At 48.2% G+C, this 18,257-nt stretch overlaps 1 protein-coding gene across 1 annotated transcript in view; it reads right to left on the reverse strand.

Moving 5' to 3' along the window:
- Positions 1 to 18,257, reverse strand: part of ADAM12 (ADAM metallopeptidase domain 12) — a 390,084-nt gene that overhangs the window by 26,072 nt on the left and 345,755 nt on the right. Inside the window, 7 exon segments of the mRNA NM_001001156.1 lie at positions 588 to 767; positions 3,045 to 3,153; positions 3,753 to 3,888; positions 7,645 to 7,753; positions 10,467 to 10,544; positions 13,190 to 13,388; positions 13,498 to 13,606. Coding sequence (NP_001001156.1) covers positions 588 to 767; positions 3,045 to 3,153; positions 3,753 to 3,888; positions 7,645 to 7,753; positions 10,467 to 10,544; positions 13,190 to 13,388; positions 13,498 to 13,606 — 920 coding nt within the window.

Raw genomic sequence — 18,257 nt, forward strand, 5'->3', positions numbered from 1 at the left:
CATGAAACCAGACCCTGGTGTCAAAAAGCTTGGAGACTGTTGGTATAGATGACAAGCTGAATGGGCACCCTCACTATTCTGAATAGAAGAGATAAAAATATTCCTAAGAGGTCGTCCCTGGCAGTCCAGTGGTTAAGAATCCGCCTGCCGACGCAGGGGACAAAGGTGTGATCCCTGGTCCGAGAAGATTCCGCATGCCTCAGAGCAACTAAGCCTGTGGTTACAACTACTGAGCCCATGCCCTGGGGCCCATGCTCTGCAATAAGAGAAGCCATCACAGCCATCACAGCGAGAAGCCCGCACACTGCAAATAGAGAAAGCCCACGTGTAGCAACGAAGACCTAGTACAACCAAAAATAAACTAAAAAATATCCCTCAGAATAGCTAAACTATACTGCACCACAGCTATGCACCCAACACTGTACTAAATGCTTTCCGTGGATGGTCTCATTTCCCCATCTCAGGAGCTGAATTAACTGTTTTATATAGGCGCCGAGAACTTAAGCAACTTGTCCAAGTTCAGATGCTGGCAAGTAGCGGGGTCCGGATTCCAAGCACCTCCATCAGGTTAAGAGCTGCGGGCGTACCTGGGCCTGCCTGAGTGCAGGGTTGGCCGGCAGGGGTCTGGCGGGGACGCAGGGCACACGAGGAGCCTGGTGCAGGGGTGGGAGCCCTCGCTGCGGGGAACTCGGCCAAGGGGCGTCGGGGGCTTTGAGGGGTCTGCTGATGTCCACGTGCTGACATGGCGGCACTCTCCGGGTGTTGTCCTGCGGGATCAGAGCAAAGAGCCACGATGTGATCATTACTGTGTATCCCCGGAGGACACGCAGTGCTAACGCCTCTGCTAAACGTGCGGCAGGGAAGGGGCTCGAGGAAGGGCGAGAAATCAAGGAGTTACAGGAAAGGGAATCTATTATCATTTATGTAAATGTCAGAATTCTAACAGAAGCACCCCTCTCCACCCCCAAATCTGAACCCATGGGGATTGACTTTTTTCTTAGGTTTTAATTTCTTTCTTGAGTATAGTCGCTTTTCAATGTTGTGTTCGTTTCTACTGTACAGCAAGGTGAACCAGCTATACATATACCTATATCCACCCCCCCCTGCTTTTTCTTTTTAATTTCCTTCCCATTTAGCTCTGGGATCAATTTCTGTTTGAATTTTTAAAAATTGGATTAATTAATTAGCAGGTAGGTGCAAGGCACCTCAGCAAGTGCCGCCACGTGTAAAGACACAAACCAGAAATTCAGGAAATTCCGAAGGACTTGTGAAAATGAGATGCAGTTCAATGTACACAAGGCTCGATGAGAACCAAGGAAGGAGGAGCATGGGGGATTCTGGAAGCCAAGGGTGGAGGCTGGGGCTGGGTCCAGAGGAACACTGCCCACATGGCCTTGTTTTTAGTGACAGATGAGATTGGAAGCAGCGTGAGCCTCACACACCCTGCCCCTCCCTGCCTACCTCTTATATTCCTTTCCCTCTAAAAACAGCTTTACTGAGGTTTAATTGACTGTTAGTTTCAGTCAATATTTAAAATGTACATTTGGTAAATTCTGATAGAGGTTCACACCCATGAAACCATCACAAGAGAAACAATGAACATACCCATCGCCGTCGTCAGCTATGTCTCATTTTCACTAGAGCTTTGACTTGTGAAGTCCTTCCCTCTCCTTTTCCCAGCAGCTACTGATACAACTTTGGTCATTATAAATTGGTTTGCATTTTCTAGAATTTTATAAAAATGGCATCATTGGTTTGGTCTGGCTTCTTTCACTCGGCATGATTATTTTGAGATGTACCCAAGATATCCTGTGTATCAATAGTTCATTTTGTCTTATTCTGAATGGCACCCCACTGTGTAAATATCACAGAATGTGCTTACCCTTCTACCTGCTGATGGGTATTTGGGTCATTTCTGGTTTCTGGTCCTTCAAAATAAAGCTGCATCTTTGACTCTCACAAATAAAGCTGTTTTCCCCTCACGTCCGTGGTTGGGTGTGGAAAGTGGCAATGCTTACTAGGAATGGCTTCTCTTTGGAACCCAACTCTATACTTTTTCGATTGAGGGAGATTAAAATAGATTTTCTTTTCTTTTTTTTTTGCCTACTGAATGCCTGATAATGGTTTGAAAAATCATTTGTCATTTATTGACACAAACACTTTCCTGCTACAATCTGGACTCTTGTTGAATGAGTTCAATACTCAGGAATTCTTGTAGATATATCAGAAACACTTGGTGGGGAAACAAAATGTCAGAGTGAACGCTAGTCAGCATTCACCAGGGCAGTAGGAAAGTTAAGAGACAGCAGGGAGTGGGAGGCCCTTTAAGGATCCAGCTCTCTGAAGCTGTGGGCTGGACAGAGCTTCCACAGTTCGTGGTTGGAGCAAAATGGACCCAACCAAGGGCTCAGGGTAATGCTTAGAAATACCTTGGGAGTAGCTCTTAGAAATACCCTCATTGTGACTATTAGAGATATCCTGGGAGTAACTCTTAGAAGTACCCTCAGTGTGACCCTTAGACGTACCCTCGGTGTGACCCTTAGACGTACCCTCGGTGTGACCCTTACACCTACCCTCAGTGTGACCCTTAGACATATCCTCAGCGTGACCCTTAGACATACCCTCAGTGTGACCCTTTGGCATACCCTCACTGTGACCCTTAGAAATACCCTGGGAGTAGCAGGGAGCCACAGAAGCCCCCCTCCCCAGTCCATGGCACCCTCGCACCACAGCAGGGGTCCAGCGTCAGGACCCGGCCTGAGGACAGGCCCAGTCCCCTCTCCTGCCCCATGGAGTCCGGCCGCCTGGGTGAAGGCAGGGTGGTGACCAAGACCACGTCCCTCCCGGGATGTGGGCTCAGTGGAATCTGGCACCCTGAGCCTCTCCCAGCCCCAGCCGTCACCTCGGGGAGCCTCTGTCATCCAGAGCGGGCTGACCCAGTGCTTTTCAGGAAGAGTCTCCGGGTCGAGTCCCGCTCAATCTCTTGTTGAAACACCCGCGTCCTCACGGCTCACTCACTCACCTCTCGTCTGTTGGAAACTCACCTTAGGTGTGCTGGAAGGTGGCGGCTTCCTCGTCGGGCCTTTGCTGAGGTGGGTGAGGTGGGCCTGGCTGGGCTGGGAGCCCCTGGGGGGCCGGGGAGGGCGCACGCACCTGCAAGTCAACCCCAGACACGCTCCGTGGGGGCTGCCGCACCCTCTGCCCAGCTCCGCTTTCCCCATTTTTCACAGAAACGCTCAAAACACAGCTCACTTCTTTTAACTCAGTGTGTTAACCATGCAAGAGAAAATGTTTAATCTCTTACAGGACTAAAATATAAATACTGAGTTCTTTCCCCCAGAGCCATTATGCTGTTAAACTAAAGTTCTTGCAATGCATAGGAACACGACTTTGTGACACCTGGGAGACTTTTTGCATAAAGCTGGCATTTTAGCAACATCTTGGAATATATTTGGATCAAAAGCTACCCCAGCTGATAAAGATGTTTTAATATCCCATGTCTTATGAAAATTACCAAGGTTGGGGTGGGGAAAAACACACCAGTGGAATTCATCAACACCCTGCTTATTTATGTAATAAGCAGCGAATAGTTTGAGGAGAAAGCGAAGCGGGCAGCCAGTCCGGCAGAAACGTTAAAACACCAGACCAACAGAAAATCTGACCCCTTCTTTGCTAAGGAAACACAATGATAAGCAGTTGGTCGCCTTCTTTCAAATGCCATTTCTTGAAAAGATGACCCCGACCCAGGGTACCTTAGCTTTTCGATGGTGTTTTTTTTATCTGTAAACAGCAGTCGTATCAACGTCTTCCTTTTGAGGTAAACCACACATCCAGCAGCAAGAAGACAGAGGATGGTGACCAGAATTCCTATCGTTAAACCCTGGTTATCTGAAACAAAGCACGTTCGACTCAGAGAACGAGGCAGTTACAGTGAAATATGGGGAGTATGAAATTGTGACATTTACGGCAAAATGAACTTGGAAGGAAAGACCAGAAATGCAGTGAGTAAATCCTTGAATGGTGTACGGATAAATTAGCTTTACTTCAAAGGTCGTGCTTGAGGTACAATCTGCCTCGCCATCATTCATTGCTGACAAATCTGGAACTTGCTAAAGGGGAATATAACCTGGCAGTTGGGACCACAGCTCTGGCCACATGGGCCCCCCGAGCGTGCCAACGGCAGGGGAACGGCGGTCAGAGAAAGTAACAGGGAGCTGTCACTGGCATCCCATCAGAACCAAAGTGAAGTGAAGTCAAAGTGCTAGTTGCTCAGTCGTGTCTGACTCTTGCGACCCCAAGGGACTGTAGCCCGCCAGGCTCCTCTGTCCATGGAATTCTCCAGGCATGAATACTGGAGTGGGTAACCATTTCCTTCTCCAGGGGATGTTCCCAACCTAGGGATCAAATCTGGGTCTCCTGCATTGCAGGCGGCTTTTTTTTTTATTTTTAACCATTAGATCCACCAGTGGCCCCCAAGTTGAAGTCTTCCCAGCCCCAGTGACACTCCTTCAGTCTCTTTCCTTCTCTCATTCTTGGGGGTTGGAATCTGTTTTACTTTTGTTTTTTCAGTTTTTTTAGACCAAGATCTTACTTCTGGCTATCGTCAAATTGGAAGGGGAAAAAGAAAACTCTGTTTAAATGAAACACCCTTGGATTTTGTTTTGTTGTGTTAGGGACTTAAAACAGCCTGTGGGGGGCAAACCCCCATCTCTGGGAGGATGCTGTTTACCTTCTCGAAGGAAGGATCCCCTTTTCTGTGACTTGATTCCATTTTGTTTAGTACAGAGACTCTAAGATTCCTCAAGAATGCAGAAAGGAAGGGAAAATTGAGCTGTCGAGTTGGTTTGACTGCAGCTGCGGCCAAGGGCTGTCTGTGGAGGGCTCTGGGTGCCAGGAGTCGGGGGTTCACCAGGGCTGTGGGTTCCTTGGGAGCGCAGATCTCAGTTCACCGGTCTGTTCTCCCACCGGCTGCCAGGGTCTGTGTCACTTGGTAGGTGCCCCACAGTCCTTCTGGGCTGCTGCTGATGGCCGTGGTGGCAGCTTCTGTCACCCAGGCTGTCCTACCTCTGACCGGGATGTTTGGCTGGTTGGGAACCAGAGAAGCCGCTCCCACCCCAGGGGAGAAAGACTTCACACCCTGGTTCTGGACTTTGTCTTCAACTGACAAGTCCTACCAAGGATGTGTCTAAGGAAGACAATCAGTATAAGACTGTCTTGATTCACTTGTTCAGTGTTACTGGAAAAGCCTTGCTCTGGTTTCCCGGCTAACACGCACCTCTTTTGAGACTGAGCCGGCAGTCTAGGGGCCTCTGCTTAAGGTCCTATTATGTCTTAACACAGCTCATTAAAAAGGCTTCCCTGTCCTTCACCATCTCCCAGAGCTTGCTCAAACTCATGTCTATCGAGTTGGTGATGCCCTCCAACCATCTCATCCTCTGTCGTCCCCTTCTCCTCCTGCCTTCAATCTTTCCCAGCATGAGGGTCTTTTCCAATGAGTCAGCTCTTCGCATCAGGTGGCCAAAGTATTGGAGTATAGTTTCTAGTTTCCTCAAATCAAATCCCTACGTCTTCAACTGATCAGTTATTAAACACTGACAGGAGCAGCTGGCGCCTGGCAGATGCTGGAGAGATACTAGCTTCAGGGACTTCTGAGCCCCGGTCACGTGGGTGGCTGCATTGAAGAGTAAGACCCGTGGTGTGTGGCCTTCCCTGTGTAACCCTTGGCCGGCTTCTCAAGGCCCCTCTTTTGTAGGTGTTTTGGGGGGAAGAAACTAAACCTATTTTATGAAATGATGGCAACAGTGGATGAGTTTGGCTCTTCAGTTATTTTCATTTAAACAATATTCTTACCCGGTACAATGAAGAGTTAGTGACTCCGTGGGTTTGCCATGTTTTGGCAGCTCCCAACCCTGAGACCCACTGGGGCCCACACTAAAAAGACACTCAGAGCATGCGGCCTGTCTCCCACCATCCTCTCCAATTCCTTGAACATCTGGTTCACTTGAATGTGGATGGAACATTCACATTCTGATATGGCAGGGTTTCTGATGCATTAAAAACGAAAACCCTGATGTTTTTGAACTCTTAATGGCCAATTTGAAATTTAAGTTGCAGCTGAGAGGCCAGCCATCAAGGCATGGATGGCAGTGAGGAACAGGGAGGCTGGGCCAGACCCAGCTTATTATCCCCTGGGATGGACATGCGCTAAGAGACGAGACCTGGAGGCCCTTTGACTACCTGTTGCGGGGCCAGGCTGAGAGGGCAGGACCCTGGGCGCCCTTGGAAGCAGCATTGAGACTCGTCCCACCTTTCAGTACAGGGATGACCAGAAGTTCCCTTCCCTTCCTCACAACACGACACTGCCTTCTCTAGATGTGCCTGCTTGGAGGGGCTCTCCTACCTGGCCCTGCAGAGCAGTGTTGTGTCTGTTGTCATGGAAACACCGGCCAAGCCACAGATTCAACCCCACCCATCACTGCAGGACATTCAACTTCCTCCGTCAGCCACTGACTGAGTGCCCCGGGGGCTCAGGTGGGCGCTAAGGTGGCAACACAAATGTGTTTGGGCAGTTCCTGCCCACCCTGCCCCTGACTCCCCAGCAGGGCTCATGGTGGGCTCTCTGCACCACTGGACTCGCTGCTTCCACTTCAAAGGGGGCGTCACCCTGGCTTGCCTCCTCACTGGCTGCCAATCTCTCAGAGAAGACGGCCCTGAGCTAGGAGACCACTTCTCATCTCTGGGGAGACAAGAACTGATGATCCCAGCACAGCGGCCCTTGGGGGTCTCTAGATGGGTAGACCTATGTCTCAATCTTAGCTGCGTGACTCTGTGAAAGTTATTTAACTTCTCTGAGCTTCAGGTCCTTTGTATGTAAAGAAAGAAGAAGAAGAATGCCCACTTTCATAAGGGTTCAATTAATGCCTGAAAAACGTGAAGCCTGGTGCCCGTAGGGAACAACAGCTCAGCAACGGTGACTGCTGGGCTGGGCCCAGTCCCTTTATGAAGAGGATGGCATCTTTCTAGTAAGAGCTTTAAAAGGCACTTGACTTCACAACTCTTGGCCTCAGTAAACAAGGCTGGCCTTGACCAAGCAGTTTGAACCTCCAACCACGAGGTGCACACTCACTTGGCAGTTTGTGGTAGAATGACCTTAACTGAGAAAATATCACAGGCTGAGTGTGTGCTCAGTTGCTCAGTCATGTTTGAATCTTTGCGACCCCATGGATGGTAGCCCGCTAGGCTCCTCTGTCCATGGGATTCTCCAGGCAAGAATACTGGAGTGGGTTGCCATTTCCTTCTCCAGCGGATCTTCCTGACCCAGGGATTGAACCTGCATCTCCTGCATTGGCAGGTGGATTCTTTATCACTAGCGCCACCTGGGAACCTGGAAACCTCAGCCTCTGAGCAAAGCAGAGCGAGGAGTCTCTGCAAAGATCAGGGAAGGATGAGAGAGGGTCTGGAAACAGGGGCCTCGGCCTGTGTCAGGTCACCTGGACCTGTGGGGTCCCCACCGGGTTTCCAGCTGTGCACCCACCCAAGGGCTGGCGGGTCCTCTGTCCTGCCTGCAATGGTCCCCCAAGGGCCCGGCTTCCCGTGCCCCTCGGGAGCTCGGCCCACTCCCCGGGACACGCTGTCACCACTAACCTGCTTGCCGGACGGGGCCGCTGTCCGTGCTCCCTCCGAAGCCAAACCTGTCACAGAAGGGAGGTGCCCAGTGGGGCTCGCAATGGCAGTTCTTCCTGTTGTTGCACACCTTTTGGGCAGAGGGGGACAAAGACACCAAGAGGGAGGCAGGGTTAGGATGTGTCTCCACCTGGGGCAGCGCCAAGTCTCTGAGCCCTAACTGAGCCCCATAGCGAAGCAAAGGCCCTGTGGTCAGTGCCCCCACCACATGGAGGCAGCCAGACTCTGGACACACCACTGCGAGGATCCACCCTGCACCCAGCACCACACCAGTCGAGAGCCTGAGGCCGCAAATATAACAGAATCTGCTGTTGTTACATCAGCAGCTGTTGAGAGAAAGATGGAGACCATCAGGGCTCACCGGCCCCCTCCCACCTCTTTTCTGTCTCAATTTCCAGGTGCCTTTTTTTGGTTCCAGGAAACCCTCCCAATCTGGCTGAGATGAGAAGACCTCTCAGTAGTGAGAAAGGGACCCTGCTACTGGGACATGAAATCCATGCCCTTGGGCATTAAGGGTCTGACAACCCCGGGCAACTTCAGACAGGGTGCTAGGGTAGGCTGGGTGACTCGGGGTCCCACAGCAGTCTGACGGCCAGGCCTCCTGCTCCCCCTGATGCCCACAAGGTACCGCCTCCCCAAAGTCTGCTCTGATTCCTTCAGCAGACACTCCGGAGGGCTGGTCCCAGCTCCTACCCCGCTGAGTGGTGGACACAGCCAGCAGTGAACTGTGTCCTGGTGAAATAAGAGGATGATGGCTCTGGTCCCAAGCGAAAGGGCTGCTCAAGAAGGTGGGAGGGGTGGCTTTGCTCTTGGTGGGCTCTGAGGCTCCACAGAGGGGCCAATGCTTGCTCACCCTGTGATCCAGGGCGACTGATGCTACCTGTGATGACATTCTACTTGTTGCTGGTATGTATTATGGTACATGGATCTGACTGAACTACTACAGGAACCAATGGAAAATGATTATGAAAACAAGAGGGAATCCTTTCTAGAAAGACAATGAGACTGAATGCTTTGGGAATACTGTATGGCAGGTAAGGCCCTAAAAAGGACTTTGGACAAATTTGGAATGGGAAGGACAACTGAAAAACGATCGGGAAAAGCTGCAAAATAAAGGATTCCTCATTCAGGTTGCTCGTGAGTGTTGCAGTTTCCCTTGCACTTAGAAAAGCAAACGGCACATCGTGGATGGCGCGCTTTGGGTGGTTCTGTGTAAGGAAGTCAGGGCTGAGCTCCTATCCTGCAGGCTTCAGCTCCATGTCAAAATACTGCTGGATGGGGCCAAACCCACGCTTTCACGTTTTTAAGGCACATTAAATGTTGGGGTGTATATCTCATTTGTGATGTTTCCCAGGTTGTGATGAGTCAACCACAGTCAACATCGACAAACCCAGATGCTTCCAACAAGAAGGCCAACAGTCAGGAAAGCCCGTGATAAGTGAGAAAGTACATTTCTATGAAGCTCACATGAAGCAGAATGAACTGTCACGAGCACCGCCCAGACTGCCTGGAGTCTGAGTGTCCTGCCGTTTCCCCAGAGACCCTGCGGCTGGGGCACCACCCCTGGGATTCAGGCACTATCTCCTGCTGTGAACCACAGTCAGGGGCCCTCTGGACGGCCTGTGGCAGAGAGATTATAGCCCCGACAACTGCCCCCCCACCCCAGAGGGGCTGCTGGTGAGCCTGGCCTTGCTAAGGAAAGGGTTGGGGTCTAGCTGTTACTTGTTCCCAAGTCATGGCAGCTGCTCAGCCCCCAGGCAATGCGGGCCTTTCCTCTCCACTGTGTGGATGGGATGCCAGGGATGCTGGAGGGTCAGGAGTCCAGGCTCCCTGATCCAGCATTGCTGCTCACTGGCCACCTAACGTTGGATGTGTCACTACCCCCACGTGGGTCTGGACTCCATCATCAGTCAGATAATGAGGCTGCACTAGATCATTCCTCCAGCCATTAGGAAGAAGTCTACGATCCAATGAAGACACAGAAAGACTGCGTTTTATGCTGACAGTCAGCTACGCTCACCACCAACAAACCCATCTGAGGTGACACTGCAATCCCTCATGGTTACAGCACAAAAGTAATCTTATGCAAACCTCCATAATTCTGTGTTAGAATCATTGGCAAGTGTCTGCAAGTTTTAAAAATAGAATTTGAAGCACCATTTCTGCAGAAAAGGCTTCAGAAAAACAAATGAACCATTGGCATAGCTAATCAAGATTAATATGATTCCATTGGAAATAATTAAGCCCATCAGGAAAAATAAATTAGGTTTTGAACAATTAGAATCCTCCCCTCCCCCAAATCCTCTGAACTAAAACAACAGCCTTCTTTAGTTGAAACCCACTGTATGTGATTTCAAGAGCATGTGGTCAGTATGTGCTGTCTTCTTTGTTTTAATTGCTTTTGGAAATATTTCAGTTCAGACACATATTCTGAATCTTGGTTGTGAGAGAGACAGCTCCGTTTGAAACGCTAATGAAAAACTCTTCATGAAGGAAGGTTAGTGTTAAAATTACTTTGAAGATGACAAAGTCCTTTCAAAAAAATCCAGAACGTCAATTTAAAAGATAATTACCGCTCAATCTGATTTTCTTTGTTAAATAAAATCCCATTTCTTATGCCATGTAAAGGTCAAAGAAAATGAATGTCTTCAGAAGAAAATAATACTGAGGAGACAGTGCTATGTTTTTACAAAGTGATGGATGGCGGAAATCCTTTACAAAGGAATGATTTAGTGCTGAGCTTAATTATGGGCTGGCTACATGAAGGCAGTTCACCTACTTACCCCCCTGCCGTGGCACTGCACTGCACACTCATGCACACCAAAGACACTGACGTTCTGACACCGACGATTCAGGCAGATCTGGAGAAGGAGGGAGGCATAGTAAATATCCATGTCCATCTACAAACACACACACATGCATCTGTGTATTAAAGAACAGAGGAATGGATAAGGAAGATGTGGTACATATACACAATGGAATACTACTCAGCCACGAAAAAGAATGAAATAATGCCATTTGCAGCAGCCAGGATGGAGCTAGAAATTGTCACACTGAGTGAAGTCAGACAGGGAAAGACAGATATCATGCGATATCACTTATATGTGGAAACTAAAGAAAAAGGTAAAGATGACTTTACCTACCAGAAAGAAATAAGAGTCACAGATATGTAGAAAACAAGCTTATGGTTACCAGCGGGTAAGGGTGGGGGAGTGATAATTGGGACATTGGGTTTGACATTACACACTATGATGTATACAATAAATAACAATAAGGACCTACTATATACATATATATAGCCCAGGGAACTCTACTCAATACTCTGTCATGACCTACATGGGAAAAGAATCTAAAAAAGGGTGGATCTATGTATATGTGTAACTGATTCATTTTGCTATACATCTGAAACTAACACAACTTTGGAAATCAACCGTACTCCAACACAAATTAAAAAACAAAAAGCAAAAGCAAAGAAAAACTCCAGAAAGACCATCTTTCAGTTAACGCACATGGCAGAGTGGTGCTCTCTGCATAGATTGGGCATAGGTTCTGATGTCCACCTCCAAATTCAGCCCGTTCCAAGACTCACATCAATGTGCACATCATGGGAGTCTTCTATCTTCATGGCAGGTTATATGGTTTTGGGCAACTCTGAAATTATGGTAACCGATTTCCTCATGACTTTTGTTTGGAGCTTGCAACAAAATCTACATATCGCAGCATTTTTGCCCTCATTTTTTCTCTACTATTAAAAGATATAGGAGAGAACAGAACAGCCTAGTCCTTCACCTGGGCCAACAGAGACTCAAAGACTCCAGGAACCCAGGGTCCGAGAGTCTTGCAAGGGAGATAGTAAAATATGGGAACTTTCCCCAAATGCTGACTGACAAGCATTATCGTTGATGACATAAACCATCAACAGAAATGCTCAACAGAGGAGAACAGACGCTTCCCTTGTATTTATCAAGCCTCTGCAGAGGCAGTAATTTGCTAAATGATACTGGGCTGGTTGAAAGAATTTAGTCTCATTTCAAAGGTGCATAATATAGTCCAGACTCATGGGATCAGACTCTTTATCTCCCATAAAATGTTACAAATTGGTGGAGTCAAAGGAAGAAAAGTCGAATTTTTCGATTACAGAAGTATTTTTAATCAAGTAGGACCTTCCGATGAGACATTGACCATCTGACCCCAGCAGCTTATCTAAGGCAAGATGAATGCCCTGAGAAAGAAGTGCTGGTTGAAGCGGCTCTCAGGGCTGGTGGGGTCGTGGCCAAGGGGACTGGCACATTTCTGCTGATAAAAGAAACTGTCTGGGGTTGCAACGAGCACAGCAGGACCCCAGGCAGAATCACAGCGGATGGGTGCTGCCCCCTCACAACGCATGGCCCAGGCTCAAAGATGGCTTTCAAAGAACTGGAGCTCTGCAGGAAGGAGATGAAAGCACATTTAATTTTGCACATGAAGTGAAAAGCTCACTGATAAATTGAGTCCTTGGAATTTCAGTGTTCAGATGCACCTGGCCTTGGTTGTTCAAATCACCGTTTAAGTGGTGTCATTCTAATGTCAAGACTTGAATATAAATGAATGTGTGTGATTAAGGAGATACCCAGAATGTATAATGTGTTTCGCATATCATCCTGTTTCCTTAAGGATAAAGCATTGATGGCCTGTGAGGGAAGGGGGTGGGGTGGGGAGGAGGGGACTCCTGCCCTGGGGACCCAGCTGCAGGAGCTGGCTCAGAACCTTTTCTTTCTGCTCTGTGACCTCCTGTTAGTAATGGTTTCATATTCATTTTGAAAACGGGGCCCTAATCAAAGCATCTTCCTTCCTAAAATGTTAATTATTAACTTGCGATCATTCAGTCTGATGAGAAACTTTAGTGGGGGAAAAGAATCAATGTGGAAGATTGTGAAAATCTCAATTGTTTTTTTTTTTTAATCACTGTGCACTTTATTCCTAACCTCCCTCCCCAAATATCTCAGTCTACCTTTCCCCCTTGTCTCCAAAAGAACCCCCTTTGGCTTTAAGCTTATCTCATCTCCTCCCCTCTCCTGTCCCTCTGTGGGGGTCTCTGAAACTAAATCTGACTTCCCATTCTGTCCAGGTGAGAACAAGTCCCTACTGTGCCAAAAACCCAGACCACATTTCCAAGAACAATATAATACGCTGCTGTGTTTCCTTCCAGAGTAATTTCCTGGCTGGAAACTCGCATAACACCCAGTGTAGAAAAGACTTCTTAACACTGAAGGGCTGAGAAAACAAGCTCAATTTCCCCAAATCTGCGATTTCCCCAAATCTGCATCTCAATGGTCGGACGAGGAGCTAGGATTTGCTTATTTATTCTTTTCCTTCTAGGTGCAAAGAACTGGATTTTAGAGGCAGCATTCTGAGAAGTGGATTTTGAAAAACAAACCATCCCTGTAACTCAGGTCTCGAACAGGACGTTTCTCAGTGGGTCCTTCCAGACTCACATTTGTGATGCAAGGGAGCATTTCGGGCTTACTTTTCCATCTGCGCACTTTGTGCCGGCAAGCACGAGCCCCGGGTCCGGCAAGTCATCACCCAAGTACACGTGGGTTCCACGGCACAGAATCCGGCCTCCTTCCTGCAGGGGGATATTCGTTTCTATGGAAACGGCATTGGTACCAATGACTGGTCGGCTGGCACCTCCTTGACACTGGATTTTTCCACACTTGGCGTCTCTGGAAAGGCAAGAACAGACAGTCCTCAAAGAGGGAAAGTGTGGAAGCAGCCCTAAGTGATCTAGGAGGTTCAAAGTTGTGGCGTGGTCAGGACACGGACCCCCCGTACCTCATCGCGCACTTGGCAAAGGAGCTCTTGGAATCTTTGCCGCAGTTGCCATAAGGGTCACCTGCGGAGTTGACTCTCTCAAAGCAGATCCCAGGGGCAGGTTTAGCACCTGAAACAGAAGCAAAGCAGCACTCTCACCTCCTGCAAGTGTTTGGGATAGTTTTCTTTGAACAGCCCTGGTGGTTCAGTTGGTAAAGAATCTACCTGCAGAGCAGGAGACTCGGGTTTGATCCCTGGGTTGGGAAGATCCCCTGAAGGAGGAAATGGCAACCCACTCCAGTATTCTTGCCTGGGAAATCCCATGGCCAGAGGAGCCTGGTGGGCTACAGTCCATGGGGTCGCAAGAGTTGCACACGACTTGGTAAACGAAACAATCTCCTGGCTTTCTAAAGGGAGATGGGCTCCAGTGTCCCGAGAAGTCTCACCTGGCATCTTAGCTGATGCCTGAGCCTGCTCAGCTCACAGCAGAGCTTGCGTTCCATCACTCCCTCTTCTGGAGGGCTGCTCTGCAGGCTCATGACATGTGCAACCTCTCAAGAGGTGAGGTCCGGCTCTGGGACCAGACCTGACCCCACACCAAGGCGCTGAGTGGCTGGCTGTGGTCAAACAAGGAGGCTTGCTTTCTTGAACAACTCCCACATAATTCTGGCGAAAAAATGCAAGCTAAAGCCGGCTCCAAGGAATAATGATGACTAATGAGAAGAAGCAATGAGAGGGGCAGACAGAAAGAGAGAGAACGTGCAAGGCAGAGATCGCATGCCCCGTTTGCAGCCCCACAAAGCTCCCTGTCGGAGCAAGCACCGGCTTCGACGAATGCCTATGTTGATCAGGCAGAGACTGCCCTCAGAGGCCATGAGACGTAAAACCTCCCAGTCCTTTCACACAGCAGGACAGTGCCCAGCAGAGGGGGATGTGGGAGCCAGAGAGCTCAGGAAACGGTCCTTTTTAGCACATCTTCCGGCCAAGGAAAGCGAGAACATGTACCTGGGGTTTGCGTTGCGGGAGCTCCACAGGACTCTAGAATGCTCTGCATAGTGGCATCTGCTGAGGACTACGTGAGAAATTCAGGCAAAGTTGCCTTGTCCTTCAGAGTAAGCTGTGCCCTGTGCTGTGTCCTGGGCCTGCCTTCCTTTCCACATGGGTATCCTATCTGGGCACTCCCTCTCACGTCTGCCAGGATGCCAACTTCCCAGAGCCCAGTTTTGCCTCCTGCCCTTCTCTGTATCCTGCTCTGGGGAGGCTCCATCGCCTTCCAAGATGACCATGTTGTGATGGGCAATGCTCCCCTTCTCCCAGGGATCAGATGCTGTTCTTATTACTAAAAAGTCCATCTTTCTTCAACCTGATTCCTCATCAGACATATTCAGCATCCCATTAAAACACACAACAAACAAACAGGCAGACAAATGAAACAAAGCCATGTAGCAGTTGTGACCAGTCATGGGTTCAGCAGTTGATCTCTGCACTAAGCACCCCATCCTGGACCTCTCATTTCCCGTTCTCTGTTTTCTGGGGGGAAAAAAGCATTTAAGAGAGGCCTCCCAAAGTCCTTCCAAAAGGCATTTACCTAAACTGGACACGTCTGACTCTTTGCGACCCCATGGACTGTAGCCCGCCAGACTCCTCTCTCCATGGAATTTTCCAGGCAAGAATACTGGATGGAGTGGGTAGTCATTCCCTTCTCCAGGAATCGAACCATCGAACCTGTGTCTCCGGTGGCTCCTGCATTGCAGTCAGATTCTTTACCGCTGAGCCTCTGGGGAAACCCCAAATATGTATAACTGAATACTATTCAGGCTTTAAAAAGAAGGAAACTCTGCCATTTGAGACAATATGGATGAACCTGGAGGACATTATGCTGAGGGAAATAAGTCAGATACAGAAAGACAAATACTGCATGATCACAGAATCCAAAAAAGTTGAAACCATAGACGCAGAGGGTAAAAAGGTCATTGCCAGGGGCTGCAGGGAGCAGGCAAGAGGGAGATATTATTAGTCCAAGGGTACAAAGTTTCAGTTACACAAAATGAATTCATTCTAGAGGCTGACTGTACAGCACGGTGACTATAGTTACTAATACTGCATTGTGTATTTAAAAATTTTCTAAGACAGTAAATCTTATCTGTTCAGTTTTCTCATCACATACACATATACACATAAAAGTAAATTAAGAGGGTGGGAGGAATAGTTTGGAGGTGGTGGATATGTTTACGGCATGGATTGTGGGCGTGATTTCAAAAGTGTATGCTTCTCTCCAAACCCATCACGGTGTGCACACTAAATATGCACAGCTTTTTGTATGCCAATCACAGCTCCATAAAATGGTTAAAAAAGCCTCTCTGTTTCCCACAGCACATCCCTTTCATCTGCAGTTTATTTTGACGCTGATCCGTTCTATTCTGTTGTATTGCTGTCACGGGAAATCTTATTTTTAGGCACAAGTGACCACTCACCCACAGTGAGTCTTCCGATTTTACTTTTTCTGTTTGCTCAGTGGGTGTGTGTTTAGGCTCTCCACAACCTAATTATCCATTCTGTTGCTTTTAAAAGTTCCTTTACCAGAATAAAGAAAGTGGAAGCAGGAAGTCACATCTTGGGAACAGTAATTAAACACGTAATAAACGTGGGCTTGTCTTTTCTTAACCTGTGTTGTCAGTTGATCTCAGTGAACCTCCTAAACCAGCAATGATTCACGAGAACCAGTGTAGACGCCCAGCTGGACTGTGAGAGTCAAGATGCGACGGAGAGACTAAGCAGTCAGGAGTACTCAGCCAGAACAAAGAAGGCAGTCATGCCACTTGCAGCGACGTGGTGGGCCTAGAGACGGTCATACTAAATGAAGTCAGAAAGAGAAAGGCAGATACCAGATGATGCCACTTTTGTGTGACATCTAAAATATGCCACAGACGAACTTACCTATGAAAGAGGAACAGACTCACAGGCATAGCGGACAGACTTCTCATCACCCGGCGGGGAGGAGTGTGGCGGGGGTAGGGGTGGATCGGGAGTTTGGGATTAGCCGACGCCAACGATTACATATAGAATGGATAAAGAACAGGTTCTACTGTATAGCACAGTGAACCGTATTTGATATCTTGTCATAAATCATGATGCAAAAGAAGATGAAAAGAACATCAATATACATATAATTGAATCACTTCACTGTACAGCAGAAATTAACATGACACTGTGAATCAACTATACTTCAATACAATAAATATTTAAAAAAAGAGTTCAGTAAGTAAACCATTCTCTCTGATGACTGATCTTTGGGGAAAACTGTGTTTTATATTCGTGCATTCACGAGAAAATCTAAAGAAAAACAAAAACAAACGTTGATCAAGTCCTTATTTCTTTTGGAAGGCCTCTTCATTTCTGATTTCTACAGTCACTGGTTGTGCTGCAGTGCTGGAAGGTCTAGGGCTTAACTGGTGTCAACCCTACAAACCAGGAGACCCCGGTCACATTATAGGGAACTCCTGAGATGCTGTTCCCTTTGTACAATGAGGACAAGAACATCACCTGTCCTGAAGGTTCAGTGAGACCCCCAGGCTCTCAGTAAGCCTGTTTATACTGAGGACAGCCACCAGTCGTGGCGAAGGAGATGGCCTGACCCCGGATGTTAAAGATGGCAGAAGACATGAAGAGAGGAGAGCTCCTTGGAGCTGACCTCGTTTGCAACCCTACAAATGTAGGGAGCTACATTTGTAATGTTGCAAAAACTAGTTCAGGATGGTGTCAGTAGGGGCTTCATGCCTGTTACCTTCCCAGAGGGTCATCCCCAGGGTCTAGCCCATCACAGGAAGCCAGGGAAGACTGTTGAGTGATTGGGTATGTAACTCCTGGCCCCACCTTGGGAAATGAGAGGGAAGAAAGAGAATCTCCTCGATGGAAATTTTGGGAGGTTTTGTACATACTTTGCATGTTAAGTAAAAGTACAGTCATAGCTCAGTGAGAAATGGAACATTTCTTACCACGTCAGTAAACAAAGGATGTCCTAGTCATCAGTAACTGCAGCTGTCACTGATGCTGAGCTGGTGAACCCTCAGGGCACTCAGGATGTGAAAACACAGGATGCTGGCCCCAGATAGTTCAGGTCCATCACTCAGTCCTGTCCGACTCTTTGTGACCCCATGGACTACAGCATACCAGGCTTCCCTGTCCATTACCAACTCCCGGAGCTTACTCAAACTCATGTCCATTGAGTCAGTGATGCCATCCAACCATCTCATCTTCCCCAGATAGCTGAGGTGCATATCCAAGGATGATTTCAGCAAGCCCATCCTCTTACATATTCCCTTATATAGAAAAGCACGAAATCCCTCCACTCGAGATATCTTGCTTTCCTTTAATTAGCAATGACCTTTTGATGCTCAGACTACCTGCCCTTCATTGAAAAACTTCTATATAACCTGGATGCCCCTCCTCACCTCCTCAGAGCAGTTTTCTCAGGGTTACTTGAGATGTTGCTTCCCAGGGTTGAAAGTCCTAAAAATTCCCAGTGAATAAAGCATAATTTTCAACTTTTAAGTTGGGAGCATTTTAAAGTCGATATCAGGATGGCTCAGTGGTCAAGAATCAGCCTGCAAAGAAAGGGATTCAGGAGATGCAGACTGGATCCCTGGGTCAGGAAGATCTCCCTGGAGAAGGAAATGGCAACGTACTCCAGTATTCTTGCCTGGAGAAATCCCATGGACAGAGGAGCCTGGTGGGCTACAATCCGTGGGGTCACAAAGAGTCGGACACGACTGAGCACAGCA

This window comes from Bos taurus, chromosome 26 (genome assembly GCF_002263795.3).
Source record: "Bos taurus isolate L1 Dominette 01449 registration number 42190680 breed Hereford chromosome 26, ARS-UCD2.0, whole genome shotgun sequence".
NCBI classification, from domain to species: Eukaryota; Metazoa; Chordata; class Mammalia; order Artiodactyla; family Bovidae; genus Bos; species Bos taurus.